Here is a 25,343-nt window from a genome sequence, read left to right on the forward strand (position 1 = left end):
ATTTCTGACAAAGATGCTGCTCAAAGAGTGTTTGCTGTAGTATTAAACCACACTTGTTGTTACCACGGTGCCCACAGGTGTCACCGAATCAAACAGGACTGAAATCTTAGGGATTACAACTTTCAACAGAAGAGAAAAAACAACTCAAACTCAAAAACTAAATAAATAAATAAAATGGACAGGTTTGGAAAGTACTGGTTTGATAGAAATATGTTATATAAATGGACTGCTTTTATATAGCGCTTTTCCAATCTTTACGATCACTCAAAGCGCTTTACAACACATGTTGGCATTCACCCATTCATACATACAGATACACAGACACACATACTTATACAGAGTCAGTGGCTACCATACAAGTGGTACATACTTGTGGTGTGTTAAGGTAGTGACTGGCAGGTGTAATAAAGTAGTAGTGTAAGAGCACTGTACAGCATTACCAGGTAAAGTTTGATACTTGGAGAGATTATTTACCCTGTCAAATGAACCCAGGTGGAATTCAGAACACTTAAATACTGGAACAAGCTAAAGCATGTTGTCTCGACAATGCATCCTGGATGCCCCTCAGAATAACGTTTCACCCTCGTCTATAGAACATACTACGTCAGCAAAAGCGACCCCGCAGAGGGAGGAACAAAAGGTTATGTTGCGGTACCGAACAACATCCAGCGATGGTCCATCATATTAACCTCAATTAAATTCAACTCCACTCATTTTCCCACACACACACACACACACACACAAGTTGTGGAAGAGAGATCAAATTCAGCACAATTATGGAAATGGTTTACCGTTTTCTCCATCACTACCCCACCGCACCCTCCCCTCCATCCCTTCTGCCTCTCTCTCTCTCTCTCTCTGACTGCGAGCCTATCTCTTGCTCCCTGAAGACATGTCAAATGTGCTCAGATCAGTGTAATGGGCTGAGAGTTCATTACATTCACTCTGCGCCCTTTTATGAGGTCACATCCTGGAGAGGTCTGCCTGCCGGAGCGCTCTGACGCACAGTAAACCAAGCTTGGCAGAGGTGAGGGGGAGGAGGAGATGGATGGATGAAGGGGGATGGAAGTCAGCCCTTCCTCGACGCTATGCTTGGTTAGCCAGGAGGAGATGCACTGCGGCGGTGAAAACACACACCTGCGCATAGACACACTGTGTACTCAAAGCCTAAACACGAGCTGATTGTAAAAGACGTACACACTATAGAGACATGTCTGATTCATTTGGGTTCATAAGAATCAGTGATTCTCAACATGGGGTGCAGATACTCAAGGGGTGCATCAGTGCGTCACTTAAAATGAGAATATTATTTTAATAGTTATATATTTCAAGATATCATTATATCTTATACAAAGAGGAGGTGTGCGTGTCTGTCTGGACTAAGTTGACATGACAATTTTAAGAGCCAAAAGGATCGGCATTCATTGACCAATAAAATTAATCAGAAGTAACAGTAACAGTTGGCGACTAGGGAGCAATATGATCATCCTAAATGACTGGAGAAACCCCATCAACATCTCTATAGCTACTGTAAGTTACAATAATCATTTTATTTGTATCCAAGGCGCTAGTCTTTAACTAGACAGGACATTATCACCTCCCTTCAGGAGAGCTCTCGACACAGTAAAGGTGTCGGCTATACAGAAATGACTGTGGTGAGTGGAGGAAGAGATCACTGTTTATTACTCTGGAGGGGGGGGTCTAGTGAGGGGAGGGCTCAATCACATCCATCAAACTATAGAGGAGCAGGAAAAGGAGGAGAAATTTTCCTCATGCGTCGATCAAGGAGTAAATTAAGGAATCAATGTCTGACTCCAGTGAAACTAATAGTTCTAAAAGTCTCACAAAGTGCTCCTTTGTCAGTTTTCTGAGGAGCACATTTCTATTTGGAAACATCGGTTTAAAATGTGTGTAGAGCTGCAAAGATTAGTCGACGAGTTGATGCGGAAGTCAGAAGAATGATCTCCAACTATTTTGATAATTGATTAATCGTTAAAGTAATGAAGATGTGTGAAGAAACTATTAATCTAAAAAATATAAATAATCTTTAGCTGCAGCTCTAAATGTGTGCATCATCTCGAGTCTGGTTCAGGTGGCATGCTCTTAAGTCAACAGAAATAATACCTGATGCAGATATTCATACCTCACATCTGTTAGAAATGCAAACAGGATGAGTGTGTGATACTTTCCATTGTTATTCCAATAGTGTGGTTCAGAAAGCTCAGAAACCATTTCCTCCCCTTCACAAAGTAAATGTATATTATAGTCATTACATTAAGATTTCTCTGTGCGAGTGGAAATGCAAGCAAACAATGGTTTTGGGATTACAAAGTGTTTGGCTTAGGGTGGGGTAATGAATTTAGAGCCAATGATGAAATATCATTAGAGCCACACATTTCATAGCTACACTACACTATAATCTAAAGTGACTACAGAGGCTTTTCTTTTTTTAACTGGCTGCGAGCCAATCTGTAATGAAAGACTGACAGAAGATTGTATATGCATTATCTTGGCAACAGCAGCAAACACAGCACACGCACAGCTTACCACAATATTATATTCAAATAAAACTACACCCCTACACTTGCACTGAGCATTTAATGTTTACAAGAAATGCTTCTGAAAGCATAATTCCCTTATATACTTCACCCTATCTCTTCAGGGTGCTGTGCTCTACAGCCTAAACTTATTTTGAGCCAAGTGGGGTCTTTGAATCCTGAAGATTAACTTGTGTTTTAGTAGATGCTATTTCTTAGATTAATCGCAAGCAGTAATTATTTTTTTGTGGTTGAATCTGCTTCCTGAAAGTAAAAGTAGCTGCAGCACATCCACTGCATGTAAGACCTTTCAATATCTGACTAGTATTGGGCATGTTGTTTCTTTGGCTTTTCTTTCATGAATGGGACTAAAGAATGCCACGACCCCTTACTGTTCATCGTTTACCCTACATCAGCGGAGATGCATTTATTTATGTTTCAACGATGCATTTCAACCCATTCAAAACAAACTTTTACAAGTTTTGCCAATTTATGTGTGAAAAAAACATCTCAGCCAACAATACAGCATTATCCTTATTTAATTCAATATATAGCTAAACAAAGCCAAATGCACAGCTGATTTAAAAAAAGGTTAAACTCAGACCACTGCTCTAGTGGCACTGGAAAACTTCCTCCCAAATCACAACTTTAGGTCCGGCTGGGCCATTCTGCACAGTCTTGTGACGTTGCATTGATTAGAAGTAGAAGTAGTTTTGGTCAACATAAATAAATATTAACATTTGGTTATTTATGACTAAATGTGTTTTTCGTAGGCTGCATCATGTGAAAGATCCACCTCAGCTCCTACACTACCAGAGCGTCTGGCCCGGCCTGAGTGCACAGGCATGGGTACAAACTAAATGTCAGAGAGCTTCTACTGCATCTTGTCAGCTAATTACGGCCGTCTTGTAGAAAATAATTTTCAAAAGCAAGACAGCAGCAGTATTTATTTCCTCCCTGTAAATCACTGTTTGTTTATCTGTCACATGCATACCTGAGGGTAAGGATGTGTCTCACCATAACTGTGTCTCTGCACCTGAGGGTAAGGATGTGTCTCACCATAACTGTGTCTCTGCACCTGAGGGTAAGGATGTGTCTCACCATAACTGTGTCTCTGCACCTGAGGGTAAGGATGTGTCTCATCATAACTGTGTCTCTGCACCTGAGGGTAAGGATGTGTCTCACCATAACTGTGTGTCTGCACCTGAGGGTAAGGATGTGTCTCATCATAACTGTGTGTCTGCACCTGAGGGTAAGGATGTGTCTCACCATAACTGTGTCTCTGCACCTGAGGGTAAGGATGTGTCTCATCATAACTGTGTGTCTGCACCTGAGGGTAAGGATGTGTCTCATCATAACTGTGTGTCTGCACCTGAGGGTAAGGATGTGTCTCACCATAACTGTGTCTCTGCACCTGAGGGTAAGGATGTGTCTCATCATAACTGTGTCTCTGCACCTGAGGGTAAGGATGTGTCTCACCATAACTGTGTCTCTGCACCTGAGGGTAAGGATGTGTCTCATCATAACTGTGTCTCTGCACCTGAGGGTAAGGATGTGTCTCACCATAACTGTGTCTCTGCACCTGAGGGTAAGGATGTGTCTCACCATAACTGTGTCTCTGCACCTGAGGGTAAGGATGTGTCTCATCATAACTGTGTCTCTGCACCTGAGGGTAAGGATGTGTCTCACCATAACTGTGTCTCTGCACCTGAGGGTAAGGATGTGTCTCACCATAACTGTGTCTCTGCACCTGAGGGTAAGGATGTGTCTCACCATAACTGTGTGTCTGCACCTGAGGGTAAGGATGTGTCTCATCATAACTGTGTCTCTGCACCTGAGGGTAAGGATGTGTCTCACCATAACTGTGTCTCTGCACTTGAGGGTAAGGATGTGTCTCACCATAACTGTGTCTCTGCACCTGAGGGTAAGGATGTGTCTCACCATAACTGTGTGTCTGCACCTGAGGGTAAGGATGTGTCTCACCATAACTGTCTCTGCACTTGAGGGTAAGGATGTGTCTCACCATAACTGTGTGTCTGCACCTGAGGGTAAGGATGTGTCTCACCATAACTGTGTGTCTGCACCTGAGGGTAAGGATGTGTCTCACCATAACTGTGTCTCTGCACTTGAGGGTAAGGATGTGTCTCACCATAACTGTGTCTCTGCACCTGAGGGTAAGGATGTGTCTCACCATAACTGTGTCTCTGCACCTGAGGGTAAGGATGTGTCTCATCATAACTGTGTCTCTGCACCTGAGGGTAAGGATGTGTCTCACCATAACTGTGTCTCTGCACCTGAGGGTAAGGATGTGTCTCACCATAACTGTGTCTCTGCACCTGAGGGTAAGGATGTGTCTCACCATAACTGTGTGTCTGCACCTGAGGGTAAGGATGTGTCTCACCATAACTGTGTCTCTGCACCTGAGGGTAAGGATGTGTCTCACCATAACTGTGTGTCTGCACCTGAGGGTAAGGATGTGTCTCACCATAACTGTGTGTCTGCACCTGAGGGTAAGGATGTGTCTCACCATAACTGTGTCTCTGCACCTGAGGGTAAGGATGTGTCTCACCATAACTGTGTCTCTGCACCTGAGGGTAAGGATGTGTCTCACCATAACTGTGTCTCTGCACCTGAGGGTAAGGATGTGTCTCACCATAACTGTGTCTCTGCACCTGAGGGTAAGGATGTGTCTCACCATAACTGTGTCTCTGCACCTGAGGGTAAGGATGTGTCTCACCATAACTGTGTGTCTGCACCTGAGGGTAAGGATGTGTCTCACCATAACTGTGTGTCTGCACCTGAGGGTAAGGATGTGTCTCACCATAACTGTGTCTCTGCACCTGAGGGTAAGGATGTGTCTCACCATAACTGTGTCTCTGCACCTGAGGGTAAGGATGTGTCTCACCATAACTGTGTCTCTGCACCTGAGGGTAAGGATGTGTCTCACCATAACTGTGTCTCTGCACCTGAGGGTAAGGATGTGTCTCACCATAACTGTGTCTCTGCACCTGAGGGTAAGGATGTGTCTCACCATAACTGTCTCTGCACTTGAGGGTCAAATCAAAGTGACACATTACAGCACAACACTGTTCATCTGTTTATCCAGCCGCTGATCAGGTTTGAAGGAAACGTGTGGGTATGATGTCTACCAGCACCAGACTTTATAAAAAGATGACCTAAGGCAGACCTGCCACATAATTATATATCAGTGCGAGGATAGATTCAGTTTGTTACTAACTGCCCAAATGAGCTGCATAATCCCCCAAAGATGCAGTGTTTGCTGTTGCCATGTAACACGCGTGATTTAATTGATTTAGCTTCAAGAGTGAATTGGAACTTTTCCCCTACTGCTCACAAACTAACAGCAGTGTAGTGGACTGGAAACCTACCTTGGAAGGGGCTGGACGCTTGCTGAGCCAGAGTGAGGTGCTCCTCCGTCAGATGGTAGACGGGCTGGTGCTGGTTGATCTCCACACTGGTGCACACATTGCTCTCACCATGCAAGAAGAAAGTGAAGGCGCAGGATAGGTGCTCGCTGTGAGGAAGAAGAGAGAGATGAGTCATTTGAGATCAGGCTATTTTAATATGCACCTTTGAAAATAACTACTATGTTCAACTCCAATAGAGTGTGAGGGGGAGAAGTGACTGTTGCGGCGAATAAGGGAACAGATCAGACAGTCTAGTTGCAGGGATAGGAAAGCTAGAGACAGAAAATATAATATAGACTACAATGTAATCTCTCCTCTCACTCATATTCTGCTTCAACAGGACAGACTCTTGATAGAAAAGATTAAGCCAGAGATAGAAACAAAGGTGTAAAAGAAGAAGCTACTAATATGTGTACCCTCAGGTGACACAAAGATGCCTTATAAATCTGTATCAAATTGTTCTTCAGTCTAAAGTCTATATTCTGATATTGCTACAGACAATAATGAAGTGCCTGCATTCTTCCTGTGTGATGTTAAAGAGTTATCCCCTCAATAAATGGCACATATCGGTGGAAATTTGAGTTTAAGGAATTAACCGACCAGTGTAACGGTCAGGATGTGAGTAAGTCAACACAGCGGTGCTCACAGGTGGTTAGTGTGTGTGCTTCTCTAGTGCTGTGTGTAACACAAAGGGGCAAGCCCTGACTAACCCTGGCTTTCTAGCCAATACGCTCCGCTACAACAGTACTTTTCTCTTTCTGCTTACAACAACGCCTGCCTGTGCCAGTCTGACCTCAACAGCACACAACAAAAATGTGGAAGAAGAAACGGAAAGCAAGGACGCAGCAGACAGAAGGAGAGAGGGGAAGAGCAAAATGAAGGCCATTGTCTGCGGATTCCTCTCTCTTTTTAGCCCGCTCTCGTCCAGCATACACACCCGCAAACACACTCAAAATCACACCAATGCAGAGAGCGCGAGAGACAGTGTAAGTGACGGATGACCAAATGAAAGTGGACGCTGTGAATTTGGAAGTGGATCAAAGAGGGTTGCCTCCTCCAGAGATTTGGTTAAGCAAATATCAGTCTTCTCTCCCTGTCTCTCTCTCTGGCACACCTACTCTGCAGAGGATTAAAGAGAAGGAACAGAGAGGGGGAGCGAGGCAGATAGACAGAGAGAGAGCGCACTTCAATAAGATAATTCCACCTACGTAGTGAAGAGATGCCCTAAGCCCCCCAGAGCTCGACATTCATCTTACACTTGACTTTCTTTTTTAGTAAAAAATTAGGCGTTACTATGAACGTACAATATTCATATTTGACAGCTGGAAGCAAGTAGGCTAATGAAGGTGTGCGGAGTAAGAGGGAGGCTTAAATATGCATGTACTGCCATGAAATGTAAGGATAGGTTCAGACGTTGCCAAGTCCGATACAATACGTACATGCCTATACATGCTGAAATGTACAATGAAAGAGCTATTGATCGCTGTAATCTTTCCTCCTGGTTATACTGAGCAATCCTGTTTTAGGGTGACTACAATGTTAGACGTGGCAGACAAAGCCCCACAGTCCTCATCCTGTAAAACTGGAGAGAAAACTGCCCTCAGTTCTGTAGTTTGGCTGAAGCGAATATGAGGCTGAATTAAACAAATCAAGTGGGTATTTTCCAAAGTTATGGTCTTTTTAGTACTAAATTCTAACTTTAGGTTTCCACACAGTGTTGCCTTGCTGAGCTGCACATAAGGGGAATACACAAAGGGAACTTTACACTTAAGAGAACAACTTTAGAAAGTGTCCATTAATTTGTCTCAGGCTGCATTTGGATGACATTAGAACGCAGACACCTCATTCATTTGAACAAGGCCACTGCGTTCATGCAGCTGCAAATAATGCAGGGTCGTCCAGCGGAAAAGTTGGACCTCACTCAACTTTTGCCAGACCACAAGGCAACATCCGGCAAGGTCAATCAAATACATGTATGCTCACATTCCTGGTAGATTACTTTATAACATGAACAGCATACTTCTGCTGTTTACCTCACTATCACACAAAGATAAAATGATTGCTGTAGTGATACCTTTCCAGAGATGCTAAATCCTTGCAGTGTGTTGGCATCTAATAGGCATTTAAACTCGTGCACACACCCCCAACAACGTGCATCTTGTGGTAGTGCAGGGCTGCTTTGGTCTGAACGCCCACTTGCTCGGACTGCTGAAGCCTCATGTCAGCCTGAGATGAACATTATTGCACCGAACAAGAACTGCCCCCCCCCATCCTTCCTAGCTCAACATTGGAGTTGAGTTATGAAAGGATTACGTCACGGCCAATATAAACAGCAGGAATGACTGCAACCAATAACTTAAAAATAATCCTTTAAAAAATATGACCCCATCCTTTAAAAAGGATGAACAACAGAAATGTTATGTCATGAAAACCATGCAGGCCAGATTAAGTCGTGGAGCAAACTACCATCTATGAGATGTCTGCCTTCTCCAGACCTGGAGCGACTGAGCTTTGTCAGATGACAAACAAATTCCCAGTATTATCCAATCCTCTGAATTTGTTATATTTATGCCACAAAAGATGATATGAAGTTTTTATGGTTTAATTAAAACTGAAAAGATTATTATTATGTGCACATGACAAATACAACAAATTGTTAAAATGGACCAATACAGTACAAAGACTCAGCCTAAAATCTTTCAATATTAATTTCAGTTTCAAAAGAAAGGCATTTTAAGTGAAAATATAACTTACATGCATGTCTAATTGTGTGACATTTATATTTACTCTTTATGCTTCATAATGGATAATACTATAAGAAATAATGGTTTGATGAAAAACAAATGTGTTAACAAGAATGTAAAGTATCATTTTTCTCACAATGCATTTATGTTTGTTGTGTGTGTTTTCTGCTAGAAAGAGGTGTTTGGGTTATTTAAGGCTCACTTGAAAGGAATAAACCTTTTTCTTTTTGTGTGAGATGGATGTGCTGGTTAGCATGTCAAGCCATGTTTATGTTGCCATTACAACAATGTATAAGATGACCAACTGGCCATTCTGCTAACACTGTGCTGAATTTATGTACAGTGAGGAAAAGAGGGGAAAATGGCCAAGAGAATGTCAAGGCGAGGAAAGGAAAACGCAAGTGAGACATAGACGACAACAGAGGGAGACAAAATGTGTTGCTGTATTCTGCAGACCTCAACAGAACTGCAGTCTAACCATTCTCCTCTCACAAACCTGACACTACACATTCACACAGGGCACTTGTAAGCTCGAGGTGGAGGGCTGCCATCTGTGGCTCAGCAGGCAGAAGTACAGCCCGACTCCCTCACACAGAGCAGTCTGTACAATCACATTTGTTAAGAATTGATTTAAATCTGGTATGATACTGCGTGTGTCAGCCGATTGCTTGAGGAGATTAACAGACATGCCAGCTGTTGACATTAAAACTGTCACGTGCCAAATGATCACATTACTATCCAGTAGTGATTAGAGGACGACATGTTTTACATGAAAATTAGGGGTGTAAGAAAATATCAATACACTTAAGGATCGCAATATTATGTTGTGATATACTGTAATGATTTGACTGTTTCACTGTCTGTTTACGATTTATTTACTTAATTTCTTCATCTAAAGAACCCTGCAAGCAATTTTATTTTTTACTGATATAGCCACATGTTAATTTCTCTGCTTGAATTGTACAGAAAGCGGTGCTACGATGTTGGATGTTACAGATCCCACTGTTCAGATTGCATAAAAAAAGTAAACTTCAGATTGTATGTATATGGTGGAGTGTTCTTTATTCAATTACATTTTTCAATTGCAATATATCACATTGCTTACAGTATTGCAATATATTGAGTCATAACCCCTGTAGCATGATACGTATTGTATGATTGTGTGTTGAGTCTAGCCAATACACAGCCCAATTGAACACATCTAAATGTCACGTAATGATTCTGAAATCTGACGTCTGCTTGTATAACCATGAAATGTGCAGTTGAGAAACAGACAAGGTGTCATTGATTTTACTCTTTGCTTATGGAAATGTGATATTTCAGGTCACAGGTTATCTAAACACTTGATATAATCCTGTATGGCAGCCTCATTAAATGCTGTGCTTTTTATACACTATTGAACAAGTAGACACTTAGACCAATATGTTGCAGAGTGGTTGCCAACAGAGGAGTGGTTCAGATGTCAACAGGTGCTTGTTAGCACTTGACCGAGTAAGCAAAGAAACATCAACAAAGACAACAACACCACTGCGTCACTCACTGACACACAAAAGGAGCAGGAGTTAGTAAAGCTTGCACTGTGACAAACTGCAGCACGAGCCTGTTGGATCTGTCAGTGTCCACTGTCCACATGTGTGACAAACACGCAGCTACGTGCCATATGAGGGCAACACACAGACAGGCAAACAACAGCTGGTGTGTGTGTGTGCGTGTGCGTGTGTTAGCAGAGATTAGGTGAGCAGGCCATGTGTAGGCATGGGTAAGTGAAAACACTGATTTAGCAATCATTTTCCTGCATATAATATATACAGGAAAATACAGAATAAAAAAAAAATTATATATATAATATATATATATATTGGGCCTCATGCAGGAAGTTATATACAAACAAATTTCCTCTTATTTTTGATCGTATCCACAATTTTTTCTTAATTGTTAGTACCCATTGATTTCACCAAGGTTTTCCTATATTCTTAGAGAAGAGAAAATCGTACATGTGATCAAGTGCACTCGTGCAATGAAGCCTTTGAGCTTTTGAGATAATACAATGAGAAAACATCTTGTTTAGTTTGTTAATCTGAATATGCAAAATAACTAGTAACTCAGGGAAATACCAAGCAATAAGGCAGAGAGTCAAACGATGGATAGAAGAGAACCAGTCTGTCCACTCCAAACGGTCAAAGCTTACTCATCCACGATACTTTTCCTCATCTTCAGTGATCAAACCAACAACCTCCGTGTCATCGGCACATTTAGCATTGAACAAGTATTGGCCTTCCTGTAACGTTCCCCGTCCGTCTTAACTCCAAATTAAATCATAATGAAATTATGATTTTATTTGAAAACTATTTCTTACTTTGCCTAAGGGTGCCCAGGAACCCCCTGAGGGAGCCCTCGGGGGCCCTCCTCCAGGACACATTGTGTCTGTTAAAGTATGTCAAACCTGCCTCAAGGTTCTCAGGGATTTTAGAATGTCATCTACCCTGCAGCGAGAAACTGCTTGCACTTCAAAAAAAGGCCAAAACCCAAGGCCAGTGTTGAGCAACACCGAAAACATTGCATGCGTGTGATCCAAACACCACCTGTCAGCAGCACACTGTGCATGAGCTGATGGACGCATAAATCCCTCTTTAAACAAATAAATATTTCTCATTTTCTCTGTTTGCTCTATAATTAGAGGAATTAGATGCATCATTTTAATGATTGAGAGAAGATATGAGATACACCAGGCTGCCGCGTACCCAAAATACTCCGTTTAACAGCCTTCAAAACAACTAGATATTTGTCAGAACGTTCATTAATTAGTTGTGTGGGATCACACGTTGTTATCTCCATCTCTCTTTCTCTCTCTCTCTGTGTTGAGAGAGAATATAAAAGCTACAAGATCTTTTAATCATCTTGTCTCTCTCCGTCTCCACCTTTCCTCCCACTCCCCTCTCCTCTCCTCTTCATCTGTTAACTGGCTAAATAGACTGGGCTGCTCTGTGAGCTGCTCTCCCTCTCCTCGCCGTCACACACAGCGTACGCTCGCTCACACGCCACTGTGATTGTCCACAGAGGCGCTCCCTGCTCCACCTCTCGGATGCAAATGGCCAGTAAAGGACACAATAAAAGAATTCAGCGAGGATTTGGAGCAGGGCCCACAATCAAAGGAGGGCAGGTGGGCACATTTGCTTTCAGCTGGCATGCCATGGAAATGAGGTGCCAAAGGCCAGCGGAGTCCCGTGCGGCTGCAGGGAGCGAGCCGCGTGGGGCTGACAGCCTCCATCAGTGTCACATGGAGGGTCTGCTGTGTCGCACACAAACAGATGATCAGCCATTTAACCATCCTGAAGTTTTAATATGACATTTATTTACAGAAAGTAATATGCCCTTTGACACTTTAACTGAGAGCTTATTCACTGACACATCCTCCGTATCAACTTTACATTAAATGCTTTTCTACCGTTTGCCACAAACCTCAAACTCTCTGTTGTTATTGGTTTGCCGATTAATCAGTTATCAAAATAATTGCCTATATTGATTTATCAATTAAGCAACAACTATAAATTATATTAAGACAACTTAACTTAAGCTAGTTAATCAGCTTTAAATAATTAAGTTAGTGGTGGCACGACTCGCACACGAAACTAACTGGCCCACACGTGTTACGTGAGACGCATGGGAGGAGCTTACCCCGCAAACACAAACAATGCGACTCGCGAGATGTGTTTTCAAAAGGGCAACAATGTAGGAATGTAGGAATTAGGACACCATAGATACCTCCGCTTCTACAATTTTGACAGTTATGAAATCGTGACATTATGTCTACTGAAAATATATATATATTTTTTTTTTTGACCAATAGTGGACAACTGCAGTAATGTACATAGAGAGGATTGTTCTTCCTGAATAGAACAATGACTCAGTGAGCAACCACATCTCATGATCTTCTTGCCAGAAGATGAATTTGTAGCTTGTTACAGAAAATGGCAGCAAAAGCAGTTGCCAGTGTTTACCTACAGGCATCCAAATGCAGTCATTTACTGTCTGAGCTGCTGTATATCAACGTGACGTTCCTGCCAAATCTTCAGGCATTGGTGGCATTTTCATCGAGTTTTATTTCCCAAGTCCTGTCAATTGTGTTGCCCTGTTCTAAAATATGTTCTGTGTTACCCAACACTATTGTGCCCCAGCTTCACACTTTTCGGTTGTCTTCCTTTGTTTGCTTCAAGGTGAATTGTTTCTACAAGCCTGGGAGATTTTTAACTAAATCAAAATGACAAAATAACTTAGGCATTGTATCAGTATTTTATTGTTTTAATTAATCTGTTTTTAACTTGTTGCTAAAGAAGAAAATGACCATCAGCTACTGAACACTGAGTCACATGCTTTTCTTTTAATGAATCATATAAATGCAAAAGCACACTCACATATGAAACTTGATTTAAGGTGAATCAAAAGTGAAACGGAAACCACGGAGCCTGAGGGGAAAGGACGGCACGTGGAAGATATGAAGGGTAGAAAAGGGAAGGAGGCTGCAGAGCTTTAACATTCCACAGATGTTTGTTGGGCTCGGCTGGCAGCACTGTACGAGCCGAGCTTACGTTTAGCTGATGTACACTTCCTCAGCACAACAACAGCAGCAGCAAGTGTCCCCACTACTGGGAAGAGTCACCCTTCCAGCTCTGACAATTTTGCATTGCTGGACACAGCCGTCACCTCTGGTCTGTGGTGTAGATGGAGATCTGCCATCTGCGGCAGCTTGTTGTTACCATCCGGGGCATGTAAACATCTTTTAATTGCTCGTGTGCTGCAGCAGTGACATGCTGGCATTGGCACAGTTTATGGCACTATATTATCAAACAATGTTTCTGGAATTAAATCTTGAAATGACAATCAGCTATCACATACATAGGGATTAATGGTTTGACTATAGACAGTGAAGTAAAAGACATTTTGCCAAGAAACCATGGTTAGTTTTCAAAAGGAGCCAGGAGACCATTTTTCTGAAACCGTGCAACGAGGGAGTTTGCATTATTTGTTTTAATGATAGCAATAATTAGGGCTGCAAAAAACTAATATTCTCATTATTGATTATTCTGCAGATTATTTTCTTGATTAAATGATTGGTCAATACAATTGTGAAAAATGTCCATCCCAGTTTCTCAAAGTCCACAGTGATGTTTATAAATGTCCAAAACATAGTGTGAAATTCCAGATCAAAGCCACATTAGTAATTGACAACAAGAAAGATGCCAATTCATAAGAATGGGGTGGCATTAAGAGTGATAGGACAAATAGGCGAGGAGAGAAAGAATGAAGGTGGTAAACAACATTGAATTAGAGGACACATTTCCAGGGTGATATAATCTCCCCTACTGTCTAGCCACCTGACCAGTGGGAAACAACAGCACTGTCTGCTGCCAAAGGAACACAAACACACAGACACACAGAGCCCTGCGAGACGCAGCGGCTCCGGCTTTAACACACAGCTCACACAGGAGACTAGGTGCTAGAGAACACTGAAGTAAAACTCTTAAGGCCAGCACATTCACTTACACACTCGGAGCTCTATTACTTTGAATTGATTTCCTTCCCACAAATGGAGAGGGGGTGAGCCTCTTTATATAAGTCAGATTAAACTTGGAAAGGAGAGAGAAATGGAAAGAGATAGAGCGACAAGAGTATTAAAAAAAAAAGGAGAAATCCAATCCTTTGCAAGTCCATCATAGTCACACAGATACAGCTGAAGATAATACCGACATAACCCTGACAACAAGTCAGGTTGCAGCTCCCTTACGGTTTATGCTATAACTAACACACACACACACACACTAACACACACACACACACACACACACACACACACACACACTAACACACACACACACACACACCTTAAAGGAAACTGTCTCAATCTGCCAGATACCTTTGCTCTGCTGGGAAAACATTTTTTCAGTAATTATGCTCATTACCATGTTCACATTATCACCTTGCAATTGTGATGCCACATCTGTTGCTTCATGTGAAAAAGGCACTTGTTATATCACTGCAGCGCAATATGCATTTAAATGGCAATAAAACAACATCTGAACAAATAGTCACTCAATAGTCGATTGATAATCAATTAACCATTAGAGTAATGTTTCATGCAGAAATGCAGAAATTGCTGTTTTCAGCCTCTCAAATATGGAGATGTCCTGCTTTCCTCTGTTTGACATCATTTTAAACTGAATAACTTTGGACTTTGAGAAACTGGGATGGACATTTTTCACTATTTTCTGACATTTTATAGATCAAATAATGAATCAAGAAAATAATCAGCAGATTAATCAATAATGAAAGCAATATTTTGTTTCAGCCGTACATTACATACTTGCAAACAGTCTTAACTGTGTAACATAAGACTTCCTATAAACAGGTCAGTGATTACTACACTTATGGTGGCATGTGAAAGGGATGGGATTGGAAGCTGTTTTAAGCCATTCTCACATTGAGTCATTAGGTCATCATGCCCTTAGTAATGAGTTGTGCAGTTGTGATAATAAAAGGTTCATTACCCAGAGCCATGGCCAATTAGTCAACCCCATCCTGGATTAAAGCTGGGCTTCTGCAGTTAAACCACAAAAGACAAGGCCTACATTTGCTCCGTTTCTTTGGCTTTAGCTGAAACACTTTTTGAAAATCATGTTATACTGTAGTTCCTGTGGTTGGACCGCCCGCTGTGACACAGAAATGTAACTAAATGCCATAACCACATTTGTGAATGTATTCCAGAGAAACGAAGAAAGGTTAACAGGGCGACACAATGCCTTTGTTTTACTGAACAAATTAATTAACTTGAAGAATATCAGAATAAATGTCAGAGGCGGTGACTGTGCAGTGAAATTAGATTTAAATATCAGGTTAACAGTTTATAGTGCATGTAAACATTTACTGAATTCATCATTTAAAAAAGGACTCAAGAAAGAAAAGGTTGTACTTTACTTTGCCTCCCCAGATGTAAAGCTTATGTGTACATCTCCTTTCCTACAGTATTAGCTGGCAACTATAGCTCCAGTGGATACGACTATTTAAGTTTTTTCCAAGTAAATCAACAATGCGTGTTGGCGTCAGTATAATCCAAGCAAGGCGACTAATCAAGAAAGCGTCCGCTTCTCTTCGTGGACAATTAAGATGATCTTCATGCTCTGTGCATGGCAGTGGCAGTTTGCTTTTTGGTGCGTTGAAAACACGAACCACACTCAAATAACACTTGAGTGTGTGGCATAGAGGTGACAACAGATTTATAGTCACACAGCGCATACAGCAGCACAGCAGAACAACTACTATCTGTATTTGTATGTTATATTCTTTATTAAAGAAGGTGGAACGTGGGCAATAACCTCAACTCAGCTGATAAAACAAAGTTTTAATCCAACATGTTAAAATGCATTTTGCCTCACTCAATTTAAAACTGCATGACATTCACTTCTTAAATATTACTTCAAAATTACACACAAAAATATTTCCCACAATGGAGTAAATCTTAAACCACTTTTATAAACCCTTAAAATGAATCCCATGTTAAATCAATTGCAGAAAGAGGATGAAGTTTGACGCGTTTGGCTGATGTCTGCGCAGTGTTGTCTAAACAGTGAGAAGAAACATAAAGACAGGATCACTAACAGCCCCCTGATCCTGGGCTCTAAATGAGGATTATGTATTCTGCAACCCTCAAATGTGTCTTCAGGACACTTAAGTTGCATTACTGTGGATTTAAACTGAAACCTAAATTTGGCTGTCCCAGCACACATCTGTTTGGAGAAACGTCATTTCAAGGTTTCTCTGGAGTTTTCCATACCCTGTGGTGAGGTTCCTGTAAATCTGTAAATGCAATGCAATCACCTTGTAGTCTACAGAGCTGAGGTGAAAGGTCTAACACCATATAAGGGATTAGATTTAAATGTGGCCATCAGTCTTAACCTCTGGATTAAAGACAGAACCATAGCAATCACAGTTACTTAGAAAAGGAGAGGGAGGGACGCCCGACGGATTAACTATGACGACTTCTTTAGACCTTTGCTTGGCCCCAACACTGCCGTAGCCTCTGGTCACAAAGGAAGATGGGAGGAATGGGATGAATGCAGGCTACAGTGGCCGAGGAGGCAGGAGGGTGCGAGGAACAGAGGGGACACGTAAGGACACAGGATTCCGCCCCATGAACAGTGAAATGTGTCCCTGCTGCTACCGTTGAATTCCACTGCTGACACAATACGAGTTTCCTCAGTGCCACAACACATAAAAACCCTACTCCCTTCAGTAATGAGAGATAAATGCTTTGTTCTCTCAGGGCTTCTCGCTGGCATTAGAAGAAATGAGGCGGGCATTCAGGAGCGAAAATTGGTGGAAAAATATTCTAATAAGGTTCTATAAGTTGTTGGATTGTCTCTTGTTTCTTTTCACTGCTTGAAACGTTGTACGTGTTTTGTTCACTGTGCACACAGTGTCATGAGATATGCCAATGGCATATTGGCTTCTGTAGATCATAGGTCTCATCCACTTGGAAATGCAATACCTTGTTCATCATGATAGAAAGCCATAATCCATCCTTGTCAACTGAGTGACACCAATGTTTTTAAAGACAAATGGTTAACTTCAGGTAATAAATAAGTTAATGGATGAATATTTGTTCTAGGGTTGTACTGAACAGTTTCAAGCTTCATTCATAACATTGACATTCAATGTCTATTCATTTTGTTTAAACCAGGTATTATTAAATATTATGCTGCGCTAAATGTATCAGTAATATACTCCAGAACGTCGCAAAGTCAAAAGTCAAAATGTATTGAAAAAAAGATTTTGTAATCATTTCCAAAATTCACAACATGTTTTTATCTAACGAAATATTCTGCTTCAATCAATATTTGTTGGGGTTTAGCATTTCAAAAACAACAATTTCACTGCAGTCAGAAAAACTTTCCCGCTTTCCGTCTACAAAGGAAGGCACGCACTGACTGTTGAATTCATTAAAGAACGATGATTTATTAAAATAGACTAACTAATTTAAGCCGATTTATCACTTTATTCAAATTGAGGATTTTGTTTAAGGATTTTCTGGTGTTGACATCATAATCTTTGACAAATCTTCATTAGGAAAACCTCAATAGAAGCTTCAAATATAAAGGAAATAATATTCGGTGCAGCTCTAATTATTTCAACCAATGTGAATATAAATAACAACATTTACTTTGAGCCCGTTGTAAAAATATCCTAATCTATTCATACCTGTCATTTCAATCTTTTACATGATAATAGAATTACATTTTCACTCATTTTTTAACAATGAATATACAAAACAATCTTAGATTATACATTTCTAAAAGGGAATAGGGAGAAAAGATGAGCAGAGACCGTGCGGTCACTTTTCACGTCAACACACACCAAGCAGATGAATGATTTTTTCCCCCCGCAGTGACAGCAGAGGACACTGAAAACACTGCGGCCATTGTGTCTAAACAGGCAAATATGAACAATGCACTTTTACAAAACTTGTTTTTGCTTCTTTGCCTCGGACAGACGACTTCTCATGGCAGTCAGTTTGTTCTGAAGGCTGAACCTGTGCTGCTCTGCTGCACTGGAATTACCAGGCAGCAGCACCTCAGCCAAAGTTTAGCCAACATTTCTCTCAGCTAAGTGATCGGAAGTCAGGAAGACTCTCTAAACGTGGGATTTCTGATCCTGTAAGGCACCTGGAGGAAATCTTGCAGCATGCACTCCTTCTGCACTACTGGCGCGAAGAGAGGAGAGGAGAGGAGAGGAAAGAGAGAAGCTCCAAAGCCTCTAGTCTGTAGCTCTACAACGGGCTGTGAACTACTGAAAGTTACGGTAGATTGCCCTCAGTGTTCTAATCTGTCAAAATGATGGACGGCCTTCAGATTTTTCCGTCATTGTTGAAAGAAATTCAGTCGATGACAGAAAATATTTGGTTCAGGCGGCCTCTGTTGGGGGCATATGGTTAAATTAAGTATATTGGCTGATAGCTACAAATTGTAGGGTCTTTGTAAAGTCAGTGATGCAAATGCAGTGATAGATATAGATATAGATATATATATATATATATATATATATATATATATATATATATATATATATATATATATATATATATATATATATATATAGTGCAGCAAATTAAGTAAATGAACCATACCAATGAAAAACACTGATATTTTCCTTTAAGAGCCATATTTATCCTCTGAACAGGATCTCTCCAGCAACATGATATATCCAGAGCACCGGGTCACATGGTTCCACAGCCCGGTCTCCCTGGAGTTCCTGCTGCTAGAGAAGACCAGGGGGTAGGGGGTCGAGTGTTGGGGGCGGGGGAGTTAAGAGGTCCTGAGTAGTCCTGTAGATCTACATCAGCAGTATTAGTCTGCATGCACACTCATGTTATACATGCAGTTTTGTCTGGCTGCGTGTCTCGTGTCTTACACCAATAATTCCATCGTGTGCCAAGTCCTCGGCTGCCCTCTGTGTGGATTGGCTCACATGCAGATTGTTGACGAGCATGTTTGTGTGGCCGTCTCCCTGTGTGTTTGTGTTGTGCTGGGAGCAGGGAGGGGATAAATTTAGCGCTTTAGCCCCAGACTGGAGGCAGTGGCCCTTTATCCTGCACTGTCCTACTTAACAGAGTGCTGCTCTCTGCTTCCGCCTTCCACAGCGCACCAGGACTCGCACATTCACCTCCCAACATCGGACCAAAACAATAGAAGAAGAATGTGCTCCGCCACATAGCGCAGTCACGCAGAAAAATGCAGAGAGTCGCATGCGTTTATACAAGCATATTTGTACTGGACAACTATGCATTCAATTCATTATCATTTGCTCTTGTAACATGAGCTGCTGCACACTGGCCTCATTTCATAACAGCTTTATTAGTTAATGATGCTTTCAGACAACAACAACTAAATGCACAACATATTTAAATACAGTAGAGTAGTAATCTAACACTCTGCTGATTGCACACAGTTGGACTACATTGTAGGTATTTTTATACAAATCGCACATCAAGCAGATAAAAATAAATCATTTTTGTCCTGATTAAAGTGAAACATCAAAGCAGGCTGGATGTAATGTTGCTCTCAATTTTGGTAATGCAGCCAATTAGGAGCAAGTTAACGTGTTAGTCTGCCTTAAGCTGACCAATAGAGCACGAGCATCCTGCTTCACCTTGGAAACACACGATCCCATGGTGCATTTCCCTGCTGCCATGACAACCAAGAAGAGCTATCCCTTGCTTGTTCCCTCACCCCTCCCTCCCTCCTTCCCTTGTGTTCTCTCCCGCTCTCTCTCTCTGTTTCCTGAAGCCAGTCTACCTAGCAGCACAAGGTTCACAGAAACAACCAGGCTGCACAACTTGGAGCCGCCTGTACTCCAGACAAAGAGAATAGCTGTCAGCTGCATCAACACACACTGCTGCATTTGCAGTTCACATTAAAAACAAAGGCTTCGATCAATATACACCTATTAATTAACATATTTTGAAGATTTCAATTCTAGGTTTCATTTTTTCTTGACATTTTGTTTCCTTGTAAACTCAGAATGTCTGAAAACAATATGGCCAATTCCTACTAACTGCTTGAAATGAATACGACAGGAGCAACTGGAGGTTTCAGTTTGTTGCCTACTGCTCACCACACATATCAGGATAACATGAGAAAGGAGGAGGAGAGAGAGAGAGAGATGATGTAAGCATTTTAACACAGACTGAGGTCTGGGGTTGAGGTTATGAACACTGTCAGCTGGCCACAGCCTCCACCAACTGGAGACTTTGGATGCTGCAGAGGAGTTGATGATGATGATCAGAGGGGTAGACAGCGCTTCACATAAGCACACTCATTTTCCTTGCTGCAAATCCATTTGTGATTTAAAAGAAGATGCAATACTAACTAGTGCCTGCCTAATTCTTGATGACTGGTGAACAGGTGCTTTGAGGAGACAGATGCAGAGATAGCAAACACTTAACTATTGTGTTTCTGTATTTAGAGAGGAAGGACGATTAAGTACAGTATTCGAGCAGACATGGAGGAGGAAAGTGAATTTGTAAAAACAGAGCGGAAAAAGGCATCCCAACTATCTTAAGATGAGGAACTTTTGCACACTGTAGTTTATTTTGACAGTTATTTGTCCGCTTTTTGAAATGAAAGATAAACAAATCCTGCAGGAAAGGTCAAGTCTTTTCTTTATAATTTGGTATACTCTAAAGTACAAATGTGTGTGATTTTGACTGAAGTCAGGTTGGTATTTATTTGTATCTGGTAACCTTAAGACATGCGACAAAACTCTTGACATTTTTGTTCTCAGGAACCTTAAAGCTTCCATTTTGAAAATAATTGTTGCCTCGTGTGAAGCAGTTCTTGTTTTGTATGAGACTTCTAAATAAAAATAGAAAATAATCAAATGTGATGAAGTACGGTTTGTTTAAAAAAATACTATTTTGTAATTTAATTTATAGGACCCATTGCTGTATTGTTATGTATACTGTTACCGTGATATAAAATGTAATGTTACATTTTATATCACGGTAACAGTATATATAACGATCAGGACTACAGTACGAGCATCTACTATGAGCATCTTCATGTTGACAAGCCGCATAAAAAGAAAAAAGGTAGAGAAACTCTGTATGACATGCAAGCATACGAGAGTGTGACCCATCACAGATTACTTTGTCACACAGAAACGAAAACCAACATTACTTGAGCGATCTAATATTTACAAATACCACAGCACTACATCAAACAGATCAGGAAATGTTTTGGTGTCAGACCAGCTGGATTGAACACAGCAATGTCATAAAAAAACAAAACAAAAAAACACATAAGGGGTCTTGTAAATTTCCGTCACAGCTTTGTGGTGCTCTGTTTGTTGAAATCCCAGCGTGGCTGGAGCACACCAAAGGGAGAGGAAAAACATCCTTGACGACAACTTAGATTCAGGGTGGTTGCACCACTATTTATAACCTGCCCAGTCTGCTCTGTGACAGCAGAGGGGGATGAAGGGAAGGGGGGAGAGAGTAGAAAGAAAACCAGACACACAGACAGAGGGTGGCCTGTGAATTCCAGAGCAGAGGAAAAGACCATTGTTTAGTTTTTTCCTTGACTGAGGCCCTCTGTGATCAGCGTACTTGGTAAAAAGGCAATAGGGCTAAAAAACAAGCCATGAATATAGCTTAAAAGAGAAGTGGCTGTCTTCAGTGTTACTTTGTCCAACCTTTTGTCTATTATTCTGCAAGTTAAGTGGAAATCTATCACACTTCCTGACAGATGAGTCTGTCTACAGATGCAAGGCCCTGAAAAACTCTGATCTGACAGCCCAGGCTGCGGTGATGATAAAGACAAGCAGAAAGCAGGCAGCAGAGTTCTGGCCATTTCTATCCTGGACAGAGCAACTGGTCTGCACACACACATACACGCACACGCACACGATTATGTCGCTGCCTGGCCCCCATTATCACCTGACTGGGAAATCTGGCAACAACACCAAAACAACTCCAAAAACAATAACACACTGACACAAGCACAGACATAATACAGCAGGGAGTATGAAAGCTATCACATGGATTCAAAACTCCCTCTGTGATTCAAGCTCTTTTTTTCTTTTTACACTGCCCTTCAGGTGTTACACATCTGTCACACCTCACTCTCTTATAATTTTCAAAACCGCATAAAAACTCATTTTATTTTTTGAACAATGTGTTGAATGTGGAGACAGAGTGAGGTCAGTTTCTCCTCACTGACCACATCTCCATTTCTTATCAATAAACCCAGACACTCAGCTCAGCAGATAGCACTGAGGAGGTGGAGGATTCTCAGCTGTGCACAAACACACTCACAGCGAGAGGAGGGATAGGAGACAGACGGTGCTCGCTCAACAGCACCTCTTTCACCTTTTTTTAAAACTCTCATATCACAACTGTAATGTAGTTTACAATGCAGAAAAGTCCTGCGCTGATCCGCAAAAATAGGACTGGGGCCAATCCAGAGAGTGTTTCGATACAGTCATATAAAAGCCTGATCCATTTACAATCCTTGGTTTGTTCGCCTTGGGTACAGCAGCTATCAAAAGTGGCCAGTTGCGCTCCAGTGTTTCCCCTACCATTGTCTTGGACGGGCGCTGCGCCCCGCCAATGGACCACCCTGAAATTCAAGGTTTTTTTTCTCACAACTCACTTTTCACATTGACAGGTGTTCTTTTATTAAATAAACATTCGCATTCTCTCCCTCGCTCCGTCTTGTGAAGGGCGGGGCTTCGCACCTGACGCGCACACACACACACACACATACACACACACCTACAGAGTGGAGGAAAGGAGAGGAACTAAATAGAACCTGCGCCATATACATGCTATTTAATATCTGACTCCATCCTTACGAGCACATTTGTATTATCAAGTGTTGCCAGTGGAACTGTGTCTGCTGGAGCGGTGCACAGCCTGAGCCGCACCAGACCACATCACAAACAACAAGAGACATAACGTGCCTAAAAAAGGGCCAAATGGTATTAAAAAAAAAAATCCACCGTGCTGGTACATGTGCAGAGCACTGCCATGAAGGAGAGACATTGTTGAGAAGAACTCAGCGGAACAAGTAGTGCCAACGTACCTTTTGTTGATGGGCTTCTCATCCTTCTCGTAGGGTTTGACAAACCACTTGCCGATGCGAACGAAGCTGCGATTCATGAGGCAGCGCTCCAGCAAGTTGTGGATGGCTTTGAACAGCAGCGTGCGACACTCGTAGGAAAGCCCGTTCTCCCACAACCCAACATCCTCGGCTGGGGAAAAGAGAAGACAGAAAAATGTGAGAGGAATAGAAAGCTTTAGGAGTTTTGAGGCCAATTTTACAACCTCTTTAAGAACTCTCCAGGGCAAACACTCTTGGCAGCGCAAAAACTCAATTTTACAATAATAGTGAGAACGCTGCATGTTGTTGCTGGCTAGGGTAGAAGCACAGCATGAAGCAGCGTTTCACTTCACATGGCACAGTCACTAATAGGGATAGTCCTCAATGTTTACAAGCTTAAGTATGGGACCAGCAAATGTCATATTAACCATAATGTCACATTATACTGCATCACCAATATCAAGCTTTGAATTATTTTATCACTGCTTTACCTTAAGTAAAAAAATGACACTCATAAAAATGTCTCACTGGTAAAAGTGTTTTTTTATTAAACAGCAAACATCACAAACTCCATTTGTTCAGTCTTTTTGAAGGCAGCACTCAAATTACAAACTCCAACAAACATAACTCTCCACATACTGAAGGTAGTTCAAGAGTATTTTTATACATCGTTCATGTGGATGATCAACTCTGGGTCACAATGACAATCTCAGCGATTAACACAAATCAAAGAATATGGATCACATTATCGAACACTTTCCAATTCTAGTCTGACAAACTTTATTCTAAACGTAGACAAAGCTGTGAGCGATTAAACACACAGGTAAACAGGATCTTGTGCAGCAGGAATAATCACTGAGGGATCACTAAATTGTGACATGGTCACCCTCTGGCAATCCGATAAGCATGAGAAGTCATTTTCAAGGACCTGCCAGTTGGACACCTTGATACAGAAATTGCACATTTCCTGGAATGCAAAATGCTAAGTCATTTCTAAAGTGACATCTGGTAATCATATCACAAAAAGATTGTAAACTGGCAGTGAAAATGCAAACATTTTCCTCACTGAGAGGTTAAGTAGAAACTTGCTTTCATGTTCTAGACGTTTTAGGTGCTTTCTGCTCATCCGCACATTGAGTTTTGATACCAGGGTTAATGAGTACACAAAGTCACAGTTCAATAGTAACCTGGATTTGTTTTTGGTACAGTGGGAAAAACCATCCTTTATTTTGCATTTTGCAGTAAAAAAATGTATATACACTCGACATTTACAGATACATTTACAAAAAGCAATAATTATATGCAACACATCTATGTGCACATGTAGGAACAATACATTGTGCCTCACACACACACACACACACACAATGCATAAATTAAATGTTTTTTTACAAAACTGATTACAGTAACACATCTGCCATGTGTAACAGCCCTTTGCTAATTGATATATTCAGGTGATGCTGTCGCGACTCGCAGAAGAGAGAATATGTTTGATGTCGCCACTTCCAGACACAAAACAATGTTACGAGACTCAATTCCTTTCCAATGTACTACTCATTGCTCAGTGATGCCTTCATTTAGTGGAAAGCCATGATGCTTCCGGAACAGGAAGTGATTTAATAATAATACATTTTATTTATAGAGCGCTTTTAAAATGTACTCAAAGACGCTTGATTTGGGATGGTCTTCTCTGGTTATCCCAGCCTGCATAACAACGCAAAAGAGAAGCCAAACTAGCACGGTTTAGCTAACAGACAGAAAGTGACACACTGCCAACACTCGGGTAGAACTTGCACTCCTGAGTTTCTGTTCCACACCTGCAAAGAGTTAAACTGTAATTAAACTGCATTAGGCTGACAGGACTATAATTATTTGATTCATATGGCGCACTGAACCAAAAAGAGTCACACGCCAAACTGAGTGTCCTATAGCAAGCTGTTCAGGGTGAATAAATGTAGCGTTACACCGATATCAGAGTTGCTTTCT

The 25,343-nt window shown here is 41.4% G+C and overlaps 1 protein-coding gene across 3 annotated transcripts in view; it reads right to left on the reverse strand.

The window, feature by feature from the left end:
* Window positions 1-25,343, reverse strand: part of med13a (mediator complex subunit 13a) — a 74,308-nt gene that overhangs the window by 33,303 nt on the left and 15,662 nt on the right. For all 3 annotated transcript variants that reach the window (XM_029447423.1, XM_029447424.1, XM_029447425.1), the window contains 2 exons: window positions 23,340-23,508; window positions 5,927-6,072 (listed from right to left, as the gene is read on the reverse strand). In XM_029447423.1, the coding sequence (XP_029303283.1) occupies window positions 5,927-6,072; window positions 23,340-23,508 (315 nt within the window). The remainder of the gene's footprint in view (window positions 1-5,926; window positions 6,073-23,339; window positions 23,509-25,343) is intronic.

The sequence above is a fragment of the Cottoperca gobio genome, chromosome 14, assembly GCF_900634415.1.
Source record: "Cottoperca gobio chromosome 14, fCotGob3.1, whole genome shotgun sequence".
NCBI classification, from domain to species: domain Eukaryota; kingdom Metazoa; phylum Chordata; class Actinopteri; order Perciformes; family Bovichtidae; genus Cottoperca; species Cottoperca gobio.